The 15,740-nt window shown below is 40.7% G+C and overlaps 1 protein-coding gene across 3 annotated transcripts in view; it reads left to right on the plus strand.

The window, feature by feature from the left end:
• chd6 (chromodomain helicase DNA binding protein 6) overlaps window positions 1-15,740 on the plus strand; it is a 79,278-nt gene that overhangs the window by 37,523 nt on the left and 26,015 nt on the right. For 2 of the 3 annotated variants that reach the window (XM_031894875.1, XM_004918517.4), the window contains exons 2-10: window positions 2,026-2,199; window positions 9,695-9,744; window positions 10,141-10,640; window positions 11,347-11,494; window positions 12,015-12,164; window positions 12,497-12,562; window positions 13,888-13,946; window positions 14,344-14,461; window positions 15,152-15,244. In XM_031894875.1, coding sequence (XP_031750735.1) covers window positions 9,712-9,744; window positions 10,141-10,640; window positions 11,347-11,494; window positions 12,015-12,164; window positions 12,497-12,562; window positions 13,888-13,946; window positions 14,344-14,461; window positions 15,152-15,244 — 1,167 coding nt within the window. In that variant the 5' untranslated portion in view covers window positions 2,026-2,199; window positions 9,695-9,711. The remainder of the gene's footprint in view (window positions 1-2,025; window positions 2,200-9,694; window positions 9,745-10,140; window positions 10,641-11,346; window positions 11,495-12,014; window positions 12,165-12,496; window positions 12,563-13,887; window positions 13,947-14,343; window positions 14,462-15,151; window positions 15,245-15,740) is intronic. The other variant, XM_002932883.5, reaches the window with a different exon arrangement.

Consider the following 15,740-nt stretch of genomic DNA (forward strand, 5'->3'; position numbering starts at 1 on the left):
TATATTAAAAGTTACAGGTATAGGAAACCCGTTATCTAGAAAGCTCCGAATTATGGAAAGCCCGTCTCCAATATAATAAAACAGTACCTTGTAATTGATCCCAACTAAGATATAATTACCCCTTATTGGGGCAGAACAGCCCTATTGTGTTTATTTAATGGTTAAATGATTCCCTTTTCTCTGTAATAATAAAACAGTACCTGTACTTGATCCCAACTAAGATATAATTACCCCTTATTGGGGGCAGAACAGCCCTATTGGGTTTATTTAATGGTTAAATGATTCCCTTTTCTCTGTAATAATAAAACAGTACCTGTACTTGATCCCAACTAAGATATAATTACCCCTTATTGGGGGCAGAACAGCCCTATTGGGTTTATTTAATGGTTAAATGATTCCCTTTTCTCTGTAATAATAAAACAGTACCTGTACTTGATCCCAACTAAGATATAATTACCCCTTATTGGGGGCAGAACAGCCCTATTGGGTTTATTTAATGGTTAAATGATTCCCTTTTCTCTGTAATAATAAAACAGTACCTGTACTTGATCCCAACTAAGATATAATTACCCCTTATTGGGGGCAGAACAGCCCTATTGGGTTTATTTAATGGTTAAATGATTCCCTTTTCTCTGTAATAATAAAACAGTACCTGTACTTGATCCCAACTAAGATATAATTACCCCTTATTGGGGGCAGAACAGCCCTATTGGGTTTATTTCATGGTTAAATGATTCCCTTTTCTCTGTAATAATAAAACAGTACCTTATCCGGAATACCCTAGGTCCTGAGCATTCTGGATAATGGGTCCTATACCTGTATTACACTTCCCTTAAAGGGGTAGGTCACCTTTGGATTAAGGTTTAGCATGGGATATTGTAATACAGTTTGCAATTGCTATTTTTGTGGTTAATGAATTATTTAGCTTTATGTTCAGCAGCCCTCAGTGCTATTTGGTTGCTAGGGTCCAATCAAATGTAGCAACCAGGCAGTGGCTGAGAGGATAAAAAGGAGAGGGCCTCAAATGTAAAGATAAGCAATGAAAGGTAACAATAACTATATTTTTGGGGGGCTGTCAGGGTTGGCATTAGCAAGCAAGGAAGAGGCAGCAGAAGAAGAAGGCAAATAATTCAAAAAGTAAATTGAAAACAATAGTAAAGTTTCCCAGCACTAAGTCACCTCGCCAACTCGAGTGCCACCCCCACTTTTATTTCTTGTATGATTTCATATTCCTGCTGCTTTGCAGCAAAGGGCCAACCTTGTAGCCTCCATGGCCTTTGGTGCTGCCTCCAGCTATGAACCCCCAAATAGGGTGGATGGAATTTTGTTGTTTGTTTTTACGTAGAAGGAAATGTCATATATTTCATATTCCAGCCCACAAAAACAAACATATAAGATCCGTGATGCTAGTTATGTTACTTTGCAGCTTTAGGAACAGCAAGCTAACAGGAGAGAAGTCTCTGCATGTGTAGATATATAGTGATTAAAGTACCCCCTGTTCTTAAATATAAGGATATTATAAGTCACTGAGGAGTTCTATGACTATATAAAAGCACAAGGCCAAAGACAACTCATCGTAAAACTCCATGGTGACTTCTAATATGTATCTTGTGTATATGTATGTGTGTATTTATGTTTATATGTATGTGTGTGTATATATATAATATAATTTATTTTTTTTAGTTGTCAGGTAAGCCACATACATGGGCCAATAATCTGATGCCTTGGTCTGGATGGGCTTAGGTATCCTTTATCAGCCTGTTTATGGCCTTCTGGCACACCCATAATGACATGAATGAGACAATCATGATTTACAATTGGGCTTAAGTTTTGCTCCTGTATTATTGCGCCTCTAGCAACTAACACTGTATTGTGGGAAGATGCCAGATTGTGCAACTTTTTGCACTTTGCTTCTTGCCTTATTTAGGATTTGTTTTTGCAAATGCATTGAGCCTTGGCAGGAAGGTTATTCGGCCTTTTTCCACATACTAATGTTTCAGTTGGTCTTCTTTAATTTATCTACAGTGGGAATGGGCCCCCCCATGCTGTAGGACCCGGCAGGTGTGTAAACGGTGGATCTGGTTATCTGACATCATAGAAGATGTGGTTGATGGAGACGTCATTGAAGAGTCATGAGGTGAAACCCCTGGGTAGATTCTGCTGTCTTCTCCACCACTAAGGAGCTTCCTGAAGTTAAAGGTTAGTGTTTCCCTTGCATTTGTAGCCATATTGGTCCAGTTAGGTTACTGGGAAAGTTACTGCTGAGCTTGAACTGAAAGTCATGAGAATAAACATGACGTCAAATAAAACAAATCCATAAATGAGCCTAAAACTCTAATTTAAACTGTTTTGCCCAGGGTTTTTCTTTGAATTTAATTTACCTAGAAGCCTTGTTCATGTCTGTACTTTCTGTTCATACATTGGTGTCAACAGTCACACCTTTTGTGCGCTGGGCCAATAGAAATGTTCATCATATTGATATCAACGTGTAATGGTCAAACACGTTAAGATCCCCTCGTTTGGCAAGGTCACCAAGCGAGCAAATCTTCTCCCGATATCCCCACCTACGGGTAGGCGATGTCGGGTGAATTCAGGCTAATTCGGTTGTTTGGCCCCCATCGAATTGGAACGCTGGTAATAGGTGCAGTCAGTTCGGGGACCGCATCAACGAGTCAATGCGGTCCCCGATCTGACTAAGTTTTTTTAATATGCCCGATCGATATCTAGCCGATTTCAGGCCAGATGTTGGTCGGGCAGGCCCGTCGCTTGTGCCCCTACACGGGTCGATAAGCTGCCGAATTGGTCTAAGGGACTGATATCGGCAGCCGTGTATGGCCACCTTAAGGGATGGACAGAGAAACACCTGGTCTTAAGCTGGTCATACATCTAAGGATCCACTCCTTTGGCAAAGCTGCCAAATGAATAGATCTTTGTCCGACATGGCCAGCTGAGTTTTGGTCCTTGTCAAGCTGATCTTATTGGTTTTCCCTGATCATAATGGAGGCCAGTGCAGAGCCTTGGGAGACTGCTGCATCAACAAGTGCCCAAACATGGCCACATAAGCTGTTGACTCGATCTGAAGGGGCTGAATTGGCAACTTAAATCTTCTTCTGTGTATGGCCAGCTTTACAATTTACTGTGTGCATTACAAACTGTTGTATGACCTAGATATGATCATCATGTGGTTGCAGTCTGTATAGCTGGTCATTTTGTACTGTTCTAGCACTGTAACTCCCAGCACTTTACCCTGTGTTCCTTTTATATAAGCGCGTTAGATCCTGTATTGGAAACAGTTAAAGGGAAACCAGTTTGAATATTGCTGTTTGTTTTTGACTGCTGGATCTCATGTGCGCTACTGAACAAAGCAGTGCACTTCTTTTGATTATGCTTTTCATCCTCTTTCCCTGCTTGGAAGTGGTGAATGTGGATGATGGGAATTGTGGTTAAGTGAGTAAAAGGGAGAGTCTTATATTTATGAGCTCATCTCCCCCACTTATAGCAGCATTTACCCTCCATGTACTTTCCTTCTACAGAGAGTACAGTGTGAGGATGCACAGAACATTTTTTTTCTGTATATGTGTATTTATACATATGGGTAGGAGGTGCCATATTGTTTCTCTTAGACAGTACAGTATGGGGGTACAGCTTATTGTGTGCCCAGAACATTCCCTCTCTGTATATTTGTATTTATACATATGGGTAGGAGGTGCCATATCGTTTCTCTTAGACAGTACAGTATGGGGGTACAGCTTATTGTGTGCCCAGAACATTCCTTCTCTGTATATTTGTATTTATACATATGGGTAGGAGGTGCCATAGTGTTTCCCTTAGACAGTACAGTATGGGGGTACAGCTTATTGTGTGCCCAGAACATTCCTCCTCTGTATACTTGTATTTATACATATGGGTAGGGGGTGCCATATTGTTTCCCTTAGACAGTACAGTATGGGGGTACAGCTTATTGTGTGCCCAGCACATTCCTTCTCTGTATATTTGTATTTATACATATGGGTAGGAGGTGCCATAGTGTTTCCCTTAGACAGTACAGTATGGGGGTACAGCTTATTGTGTGCCCAGAACATTCCTTCTCTGTATATTTGTATTTATACATATGGGTAGGAGGTGCCATAGTGTTTCCCTTAGACAGTACAGTATGGGGGTACAGCTTATTGTGTGCCCAGAACATTCCTTCTCTGTATATTTGTATTTATACATATGGGTAGGAGGTGCCATGAGTTTTGGCCTTATTTGACGTCTATCCTATTGTGGCTGCAGGTTGAACACAAGCTCTTACACACATTGTTGCTGGTTTCTGATGCAGAGACCCACATTCTACAGAGCAGAACAGCTATTTATATTGTCTTATTGTTGCAGCAACACTAGGCAAGCTTCATTTAGAGCCATAGAAGCCTGGGAGTGCAGATGAAGCTTGTATCATCTTTTTGCCTTTAGTATTTAGACTGTTCAGACTTTTGCACTGGGGAAATCCTCCTGCCACCCCCAGACAGTGCCCATTTACTATGGCCTTATTGTGGCAGGAATACTAGACGATGCCTGCTTATTTATTTAATACAATAATTTAGCCTGTAATATTCTGACTAGTCAGACTCCGTTTAGCCGAGCAAACCCTTCCCCCAGACAGTGCACTAACAAGCAGTTTGCTCAACACAGACACTATTTATAAAGATTTTTTCCTCAGTGAGTCACTTTAATGGACACATTTTGTAGGAGTGGAAAAAGGAACGTAAATGTAACGAGTTAAAGCTTTGATTGTTATGGAAGGCGACTGCAGTTCCCTTGCTGCTCTCCTGCCTCCGCTTCTCACTCTCGGGTCAGATAGGAATGCTCTGGCTCCCTGAATGGTTAATGGTTGGCACTAGAGGAGGCGGCAGGTGTATAGTGCTGGACTGAGTCAGCGCTCACGCTGTGCCGTCTGTCACCCCCTCCCTTCTTTTTGTCTTGCGGAGACAGGTAACATCGCCCTGCCAAAAATTCCACTTATGTTTTTTTTTTTTTCCACTGTCATTAGGCTGAGAGTTCCCGCGAGATCCACTTCTGTTATATGGTAGGAGCCTGCCCGACCATCCCCTGGGTTGGTTGGCACTCGAAACTGAGCATATTGCAGTAAAAGAGGCAGAGTCTAAGGGCAGGAAAGAGTTAATCCCTAGCTCAAACTTTCCTCCGCCCCCATCCTTATTCTTTCCGTAACCCCCAGGGCTAAACTATCCAACATGTGCCAAGTGTGCCAGCCTGGAATGTGCAGATATTTGAAAGGGATCTAACCGACTTAGAGTGCTTTTCTGTGCACTTTTGCAGTATATATTAATTTACTATTTTTAGTGGTTTCTGAGATGTCTGCAGTTTTAGACGGTTAATACCAGGCCTTCAGCTCAGCAGCTCTCTTTGAAAGGGAGATATCAGCCGAGACCTAGGCAAAAGTGGCGCTCCAAGACATAAGGGAGTTGTGGCCATGGTGCAAAGGGGCGAGGTGCCAGTTAAAGGGCGGAGCCATGACATGATTAATGGGTTGAGGGCAGATTATGGAGAGATCAGGAAAAAGCAAAGACTGGGTTGGGCTGGAGGTTTAAATGGGAGGGTCAGGGGCTCAGTTTACAGGTAACAACATTTCTGGTTAATTTGTAATACCACCCCCATCCTTGGCTGGTGTTTTACTGGCTAGGCCAACCCTACCTGGGCCAATATTACAAATGTAAGCAAATATACTTGCCAGTAAATTACTAATTACCTGTTGTTTTATATCTCCCCTCATTCCTCACCAAATTTTGGCCTGGTCGGTCCCAGTCTGCTCCATTTATGTCACCTTCCTACCCTTTTACCTCATCGCCCTGCCCCTCATGGTGCCACCCCTCCCCTATCTGTGAGGTATTTTTCAGAATGGTGCCTATCCTTGTTAACCATCAGGTTCCTTATACAGGAGGCTTGTATAAGCCTGGTATTGGCAGTCTAAAACTGCAGATATCTTGGAAACCACAAAATATAGAAAATTAATGTAAATTTCAATATGTTTTAGAAACCTCATAGGGTAGTACTGGGGAATGTAGCTTTGGAAGAACCTAGATACAAAGCGGTGTAAGTGAGTCCCTTTCTGGTCAAACTATGGAGCAGTACTAACTTCTTGATTGGCTGTCCTGGATGAATTTTCTTGAAATTCACATTTATGCCCAATTATCGATTGCTAGCTGTATATTTTTTAATTATTTTTTTTTTATTTTAAAATAACCTTTAATTTTGTAAACTAAGTTTATGGTCTAATCCCCTGCTGAATACAAATGACTGGGTGAGATGTGGTTTAATCAGCAGATAAAAGTTTACTTGAAAATGCCAGAGTTGAGAGGGCCAGTAAACCCTTAGATTTTTGGAATATGCAAGTATCAGACTACATTATGCAGCCATAATAAACAAAACAAGGTCACCTAAGGACAGACTCTGATAGTAACAGTGCTTTAACTTTATTTCTGTATAGTGGTATATCTTTAGAAGTTAGCATGATTTTCACCAAATTGGGGTTTATCTAACTTGGTAAAGTTTTATGGTATGCTGTTCCTGCTGAATTGTTCCTGCTGAATTGTGCTTAGTACAGGGGAATCCCTATGCTGCCATGGTTTTATGGTATCTCTCTGTACAGGCTATGAGCAAACTTAGGGGGCTGTTCCTGCTGAATTGTGCTTAGTACAGGGGAATCCCTATGCTGCCATAGTTTTATGGTATCTCTCTGTACAGACTATGAGCAAACTTAGGGGGCTGTTCCTGCTGAATTGTGCTTAGTACAGGGGAATCCCTATGCTGCCATAGTTTTATGGTATCTCTCTGTACAGGCTATGAGCAAACTTATGGGGCTGTTCCTGCTGAATTGTGTTTAGTACAGGGGAATCCCTATGCTGCCATGGTTTTATGGTATCTCTCTGTACAGGCTATGAGCAAACTTAGGGGGCTGTTCCTGCTGAATTGTGCTTAGTACAGGGGAATCCCTATGCTGCCATAGTTTTATGGTATCTCTCTGTACAGGCTATGAGCAAACTTAGGGGCTGTTCCTGCTGAATTGTGCTTAGTACAGGGGAATCCCTATGCTGCCATAGTTTTATGGTATCTCTCTGTACAGGCTATGAGCAAACTTAGGGGCTGTTCCTGCTGAATTGTGCTTAGTACAGGGGAATCCCTATGCTGCCATAGTTTTATGGTATCTCTCTGTACAGGCTATGAGCAAACTTAGGGGGCTGTTCCTGCTGAATTGTGCTTAGTACAGGGGAATCCTTATGCTGCCATAGTTTTATGGTATCTCTCTGTACAGGCTATGAGCAAACTTAGGGGGCTGTTCCTGCTGAACTGTGCTTAGTACAGGGAAATCCCTATGCTGCCATAGTTTTATGGTATGGGGAACCCTAATACCCTACTTGATACCCTTCTCTGTGTCATTTCCCATGCAGTGACTTTTGCCCTTTTCATTTTCACACCAAAACCTGCCCATCGCAAACAGTAAGAGAAGCTTTCCGTTCAGGTGAATTACAGGCCGCACAAAGAGATGTTGCGCTTTAATCTGCCTGCTAAAAATACGCCAGCGAAGTAACGTCAGCGTGCCAGAGGCATTTCGTCTGAACTTTTGCTCATTACAGGAGAATCCTTAATGCAGGCATTGTATAGCTTTAATAACTTGCATGGTTTGAATCCTCAACAATGAAAACCTTTTAGAAAATATGAATCTTAAAGGGGAGTAACGCCATTAAACATGCCTTTGCCGCATTGCAGTGCACGGCGAGCGCTTGAGAGTTAACCTGGTATAGCCTTCGGCCCGTGCCTCCCCAATGGGGAAACCTTTATTTATCCTGCCTGCCTTCCCCGGCTGTGTTTAGAGATAATTAGCTGCTTGTTAGAGGCATCCTTTCTGAGCGTGGGTTGTGTTCTGGGCTCCAACACATTAAAGCAGGGAAAAAAAAGAGGGGAAAAATGGGATATACAGAGAGTCATAAAACTGTTAATGAATTCAGCTGCCCCTAATTACTTTGTCAGTGCCAATTACTCTGGTCTGACTTAAAGGGCCAGTAACACCAGAAAAGGAAACCTATTTGTATTGACATTATTTCTGTCATGTCTCCAGCTAAGCACCCATCGGAAATCTAGGCCACAAGTGCATTTTTAAAGGGTATAATGTGGCCTTTATTGCGGTGTTTTTGCTATATGTTTTTGTTTTGCCTTTAAAGGAGACATTTAAGGTAATGGTATAATCACTAGGGGATTTTTAGGCATCCCCAAGGAATTCAAGTGGCTTACCTGCTAGCAACCTGGGCTGTAGGGTCACAACTAGGGGTAAGGTAGAACCAATAGGATTTTTTTTGTTTTGCATCCAATAAGGATTAATTATATCTTAGTTGGGATCAAGTACAGGTACTGTTTTATTATTACAGAGAAAAGGGAATCATTTAACCATTAAATAAACCCAATAGGGCTGTTCTGCCCCCAATAAGGGGTAATTATATCTTGGTTGGGATCAAGTACAGGTACTGTTTTATTATTACAGAGAAAAGGGAATCATTTAACCATTAAATAAACCCAATAGGGCTGTTCTGCCCCCAATAAGGGGTAATTATATCTTAGTTGGGATCAAGTACAGGTACTGTTTTATTATTACAGAGAAAAGGGAATCATTTAACCATTAAATAAACCCAATAGGGCTGTTCTGCCCCAATAAGGGGTAATTATATCTTAATTGGGATCAAGTACAGGTACTGTTTTATTATTACAGAGAAAAGGGAATCATTTAACCATTAAATAAACCCAATAGGGCTGTTCTGCCCCAATAAGGGGTAATTATATCTTAGTTTGGATCAAGTACAGGTACTGTTTTATTATTAAAGAGAAAAAGGAAATCGTTTGTAAAAATTTGAATGATTTGGTTTTAATGGTGTCTGTGGGAGATGGTCCTTCCGTAATTCGGAACTTTCTAGATAATGGGTTTACGGATAAGGGATCCCATATCTGTACTCCCACAGCTGTGAGTCCGCAGAAGAAGGAACAGGTAAAAGGCAGAACTTTGTCCACTAATTGGCTGATGTGACCGTATAATCCCAGAGGGCAGCCCTTAGTATTAAAGGGGCTGCAATTTGCAATCGGTCTTTTTTTTTATTTTTTTTTTATGTTTTTTAATGATTTCACTTTTTGTTCAGGTTGTTGGGGTCTAAATTATCTTATCAAAAATGGAATATAAAATGCTTTTACATACTCCCTAGTGGTCCATTGTATCCTTTCTACAAACATTCTACAGCCATGGTGTTATTCTCTATTAGGAATAAAGCCGGCCATACACGCAACATATAATCTTTGTACGATTTCGGGAGCACGTGTTGGCTCAGAGTTATCATCCCCATAATTTTCTTACCATGGCGATCTGTCATTTAGTCGTTCGGACAGGTTAGAAAATTTCAGTCGGCTAAAGATTAAATCTGCACATTGGTGCCTGCCAACTATTTCATGTTTAAAACATCCTCCAATTTGTTATTTTTAGGCCTTTTATCCTGCAATTTCAGTTTGAATGTTAGTTCTAGATCGTTGCATTTAAACGTACAATCAATATCCAAACGTTTGTCGAAGGAAGACTAGAATCTGAACGTGTATGGCTACCTTAATCGGTCGGTAGTATAAGTTTCCCTTGGTTAAAATCAATCTTTCTTACGTTTTTTAGGTGCAGAACCATAATTCATGATAATGAAAATACAGAAGCCAGACCAACAGGTTAGTCATTTTGATTTATTGTTAAGTTTAGAGATAGGAAAGAATTTGCCTTTTAGGAAGGCCAAGTCTGCCTTCAGGCAATAAGGAAAGGAACATGACCGTGCAGTGCATTGTGGGTTATGTGGTTCCTGTGTGCTGCCAGTAAGCTGTGGAGAAGCTGTTACAATTTGTAACACCAATGTTTTAGTCCCTTCTCCCCTGCCAGGATTTCAAATGATTCAGAAAGAGAAGAACTGTTTTGCAGCTGGATTTCAGCATATAAAAATGGTATTTATTCCTACTTTTTGATGGAACACACTACAGTGATAGGTTAATTAGGGTTTTTTGTGTTGCGTGGGGCTCTTTAACAAATTTTGGTTCAAGTAAATGAGAATTTTTTTTGTTGTGTATTTGCAGCTGCCCAGTTTAAAAGCACTTAGCTACTCACCAATGTCCAGTGCCTCTATACCTTGCGAACACCCCATCCTGCCGTCATTTTCAGAATCCACCCCCCAAGATTTCCACTCAGTGACGCTACTAGACACCACCTCTCACCTCTTAGATGATAATGTTCTGTACCCGGACTCTGGGCAGGAAGAATGCTTGGCTGTTGAAGCGACCAGCATCAATGGGATGGAGAATAGTGGAGGAGGGGGGACTGGGGTGAAGAAAAAACGTAAAAAAAAGGAGCCAGGGGAGGAGAAGGTGGCAAAACCAAAGAAAAAGAAAGAGCCCAAGAAAGTCAAAGAGCCCAAAAAGGTCAAGGAGCCCTCAGAGGCCAAGGACCCGAAAGAACAAAAGCAGCCGAAGAGTCCCAAGGAGCCGAAGAAGCCTAGGAAACCTCGGGAACCTAAACCACCTAAACAGAAAAAAGCCAATCAGGACTCCGCTGCCAAGACCAAACCCAAGAAGTTAAGGTATTTCATAGTTTGTAGGTCGTTTTGGATGGCTGTAAGTGCTTCTATATGCATCAAAGGATCTGATAGGACTGTGTGTGTGCATCTTCCTGATCTTAGTCCAGCAGACTGGGTGGCGCTTTACATGAGCAGTTCTCACCAGCATATACAATAATTAATGAGCCTTCACTGGGAGCTCAGTGGTGCATTTGCTTCTTGGATTATATTCTGTTGAGGGCCTTGGACAATGCTACATTGGTGCTGACTAAGATATCATTGCATCATAACTATTTTACAGAATGTGTATTTACAGCATGTGTATTTAATTTGTATTTATAACAATTTAATCTTCATTACATGTTACTAATTGTAGTGGTGAAGGCTTAATTAGTTGCACTTTAATGCACAGAGCAGTAGAATAAACAAAGGTATTAAAGTACTTGAGAATCTGCCCATTGATGGTAGTGATATATTGGCTAGACTACAGAATTATTGTGAATATGCCAAATGTTTGCAATGCTGTTCTTTTCATAGTGTGTTTTAGAGGTTTAGGTGACTTAGGCTAAGGCCTCTAAAGAAACTGCCCATGGACATGTTGTTTTTACCCAATAAGGAAAGGGTTACCCCAGGAGCTATTTAAATTTTACCATTGCACAAAGGCTAGATTGTGTGTAGGGCCATGATTATCTGACTCTCTAGGTCTCAGCGTTGGTATTGTTTCTTGCAGCAAAGAGCAGGGACCAACACCACTGGAGAAGAAGAAAAAGGGTAAGAGGAAAGCAGAGTTCTCTGAGGAGAGCCTGGATGGAGAACCGTCTTTGCTGAACCCAGCATCTCAGAGCACAGAGGAGTCGACAGAATCTCTGGACAGCCAGGTACTGCGCTGTGTACAATTCTAGAAATTCTCATAGTAATATGGTACCAGCCTTGATAAGGGAGCATTACCTGGAATGTTTGGTCACCTCTAGTAAAAGAGACATAACTAAAAAAAAATGCATCCAACCAAAACATGTCCAAAATGTGTATTCTCACAAAACAGATGTTTAGACATATGCCCTTTTATAGACCGTTTTCCAAGAGGCCACAGTAAAAGTTTAGGTTTGTTCCCTCTTGCCTTGCACTGGATATAATTATTCCTTTTTGGTGGTAAAACCATCCTATTGTGTTTATTTAATGTTTAAATTATTTTTTTAGTTGAGAGATCCAAATTACTGAAAGACTCCTCATCCGAAAAACCCCAGGCCCCTGGATAACAGATCCCATATCTGTATTGTTGTTTTCCCACTGTCCAAAAGCAAAAAAGAAATTACACCAGAATACTATATTACAAATATAAATATAATAATAATATATGTATTACTGTTTTTGTCATTCCAACATTCTCTTCTATCACAGAAGCGCAGATCAGGGCGCCAGGTGAAGAGGCGAAAATATAATGAAGATCTGGATTTCAAGGTGGTGGATGACGATGGAGAAACCATTGCAGTTTTGGGAGCTGGAAGAGCTTCAGCATTGTCGGCTTCCACTTTAGCCTGGCAAGCAGAGGTAGGAGACCTGGATTCATTGCTCATGTTTAGCCATTTTGTTTTTTTCCCCAGTACCTTTTAGGGAGCAGGCCCCTCTCTTGCATTGTGTTACACTGATATCTTGTACTGTCCCTTGTGGTAAATGGTGTCAAAATATATACATCTTATTTAATGTGTATGTGATTTTATATTCAAACCCCAAACACAATCTGTAAATAAGCTCTCACATTAGGTTGCATCACGGATTATCAGAATTTATCCAGGGTGATCCAATCCAGTTGGAAGCCCTGGCTTGAATCAAATACACCAACATCACCGCTGTGAACTTAATGTTTCTCTTATATGTCATAGGAACCCCCTGAGGATGATGCCAATATAATAGAAAGGATCTTGTCTTCTAGAATCTCTCAGAAAGAGGTATAAACGTTTCTGTAACTTTTGTTTATTTTCACAATGTTTATAGTTATGCCATTTAGAGTAAGTTTTATTTGTTTATATAGTTTCACCTCAACCCGTTAATATTTATTAATAGATTGTGATAGGCAGACCATGCAGTGAAAACTAACAGCAGGGCATTTTTTATTTTAAAATCCTTGTAAAATAGCATTGCTGCAACATTTGTGGCACCCCCTACTACATACAGTACAGTACCCTGAAGCAGATTGCCTCCATAGTCTTCTGAAGGTCTGAATCTGACCAGACGGAGTCAGTGGTAGGAGAATGCAGATAAGAGAGCTGCTGGGCTTAAAAATAGACTACTACCTAGTCAAGGTCACCACCTTCAAGCAAGATGCAATACTGCTTTTTATTCATAATAAAACAAGATTGGAATACCATATCTAGTTAAAAATAATAATAAAATTCCACACACAGTATAATTTGCAAAGCAAATAATGGGAACATATTTTGGTAAAGACCATATCATTTTTTTTAATGAAAATGTAGCCACTGGAGGGCGGTATGAGATTCCAGTTATACTCCGACTAGAGATATTGGTATGCATCCCACAATGGGTGTATAAGTTAGGTAGGCCATACACAGGAAGATTCAATCATTTGGCGAGGCCGCCAAACGAGCAGATTTTTTTCCCCAATATTCTAACCTAAGGTGCCGTTGGATCAGGGACCACATCAACAAGCCGATGCGGTCCCCATTCCGATGGAAAATCGAGATCTGCCCAGGTCTAAAGTACTTGAATCGGCAGCTAAAATCTGCCTGTGTATGGCCACCTTAACTATTTAGTCTGCCCAGAAACTTTTTTTACTTAACCTTAAGGTGGTTGTACAAGGTAAGATTTGCTCATTTGGGAAGCAACTCTTTCCTGTGAAATGCCTACCTGGGGGGGGGGCCATATGATCACATTACCATGAAGGGGATATGAAAAGTCGGAGCTAGGACCGCATTAATGAGCCAATGCAGTCATTGATCCAACAGTAGAATCAAGCCTGCTCGATCGTCATCTGGACGATTTTTTGGCCAGATATTGGTCGGGTTGGCCTGTTGGGGGTCCCTATACACGGGCAGATAAGCTGTTGAATCGGCATCTTGGCCACCTTAAGTTAAGGCAACAGTTTACTGATGACTATCACCACCTTTGGCTGTGCTAATTTTGCAGGAATGCTATTTAAAATTCTGCCCTAAAATAGCGCTTTCCGTCTGCTTGCCCTTTCTTATTCAGAGATTATTATCTCTTTATTTGTGAAAATTCTTGGTTTGACTCCAGTTTCTCTGCTCTCTTTCAGTTTATGCACGCTGGAATCCCTCTGGAAGTGGAGGAATTTTACGTTAAGTACAGAAATTTGTAAGTTGCTTGTTTAAAATTTGAACACTTTTTTTGTACACTTTAGCAAGGGGAGGAGATAAGTGCAGTAATAAGTCCAATTTTTACAAATTTCTGTACACAGAACAAAAAATATACAACCATAATGCACCATTCAGTGCTAGTATTTTAGGCATCTGTGGCATCCCCTAGTTCAGTGAAGAGATGCTAAACACAGTTTCTATTGACTTAAATGGTTAGGGCCAACCAATAGGTTAAGAATATCTGAATTAATATGGATTGGAAAGTTGCCATTTTGCCATTTTTTTCATTCTGAAAAATAAAATAACTTTTAACGGACACCCCCTTTAATATCGTCTTTTCATTAATGGCTTGTAAATGTGTGTTGTTTTTATTGACTGGTTGTTTCATTACCTAGTTCTTACCTGCACTGTAAGTGGGCAACCCTGGAAGAGCTGGAGAAGGATCCTAGGATCCAGCAGAAGATCAAGCGCTTTCGGAACAAACAGGCGCAAATGAAGCACATCTTTACTGAGGTTAGCCTCCCATGCAAGTGTGTACATGTCCTGGGGTGGAGGAATAATTGTTTTATTATAAAGAAATTACACGATTAATAACTAGTTTGCACATAGGTCTGTTTGCTTTTATTCTAGAAAATAAATCTGGACTTGTTGTAGTTGAACCAGTTGAGCAGTTTGACTAACCCAGGGTTCTGCCTTTGGCCACTGGGTATGGCTTTTGAGTTGCCATTTAAATGAGCATTCCTGTGTCATCTGTAGACTTAGAACTATACATGGTATTTGGAAAAATGGGGTGATCCATTGTTGAGCGGTGGTCACAACTGAGGGTTGTTTCACCTAAATTCAAAATGTTTTAGGCTGTTATTGTGTTGTAGTAGTCCCTTCGTTATACATTTATTTATACTATGTTAAGCTGTTTGGCTGGATTGGACATATCTGATGATATTTGATTTGCTGAAATCATTAGGGATAAAAAAAAAAAATTAAATGTGTCTTGGGAAGAACTGGTGTGCCTTCAGTGGTCCCAGAAATACATTTTTTAAAGAATGTTGGTCTTTTGATAGCAGTAATAATAGGTTTGTATATAAGGGTCACACCAACTTTTTGCTCATAATGCTAGATGTCGTTAACACTTTCACTTTCTGTTGTCAATGGTTGCATGCAGGTTTATCACACCACAGTAATATCTCCATTTCTGTTCTGTAGCCAGATGAAGACATGTTTAACCCAGACTACGTGGAAGTGGACCGAGTGCTGGAGGTGGCCCATACGAAAGACTCTGACACGGGAGAGGTAAGGGTGGGTGTCAGAATAGCATATATATATATATTTTTTTTTAATAAAAAGAAGAACCCCATAAACAAGCTGACAAACTGTCGACTCAGACTGTAGCCAGCTTTTATCCACCCATGTATGGTGAGATTTAGAAGTAGAAATCGAGCATGATATAGGTGAATATTTTAATAGCCTGCCTTTTCACTTTGGGTAGACCAGCATAGAGAGTAAATGAGTTTGATGATCGACCACCACTAAATATATCTAAGAAAAATTTTTTAGTGTCCTACCCATTGGACTAAATTTTCCAGATTTGAGTTGGTTGGCGCTCTCGTAGTTTTAAAAGTAGATTAATAAGCCCAGCGACAGGAGTCTTTTTGCTGTGCACAGGAAAGCAAGGTAATATATCTACAAGACTTGCTTAAACCCAGACTTTTGTCTTTTATTCTGCTGAAGGCCGTTTATGTTGACATTTGGACATGAGTGTAGTTGTTGACACTGGACCTATAATAGGGTAAAA

Source organism: Xenopus tropicalis, chromosome 10 (genome assembly GCF_000004195.4).
Source record: "Xenopus tropicalis strain Nigerian chromosome 10, UCB_Xtro_10.0, whole genome shotgun sequence".
Lineage (NCBI taxonomy): Eukaryota > Metazoa > Chordata > Amphibia > Anura > Pipidae > Xenopus > Xenopus tropicalis.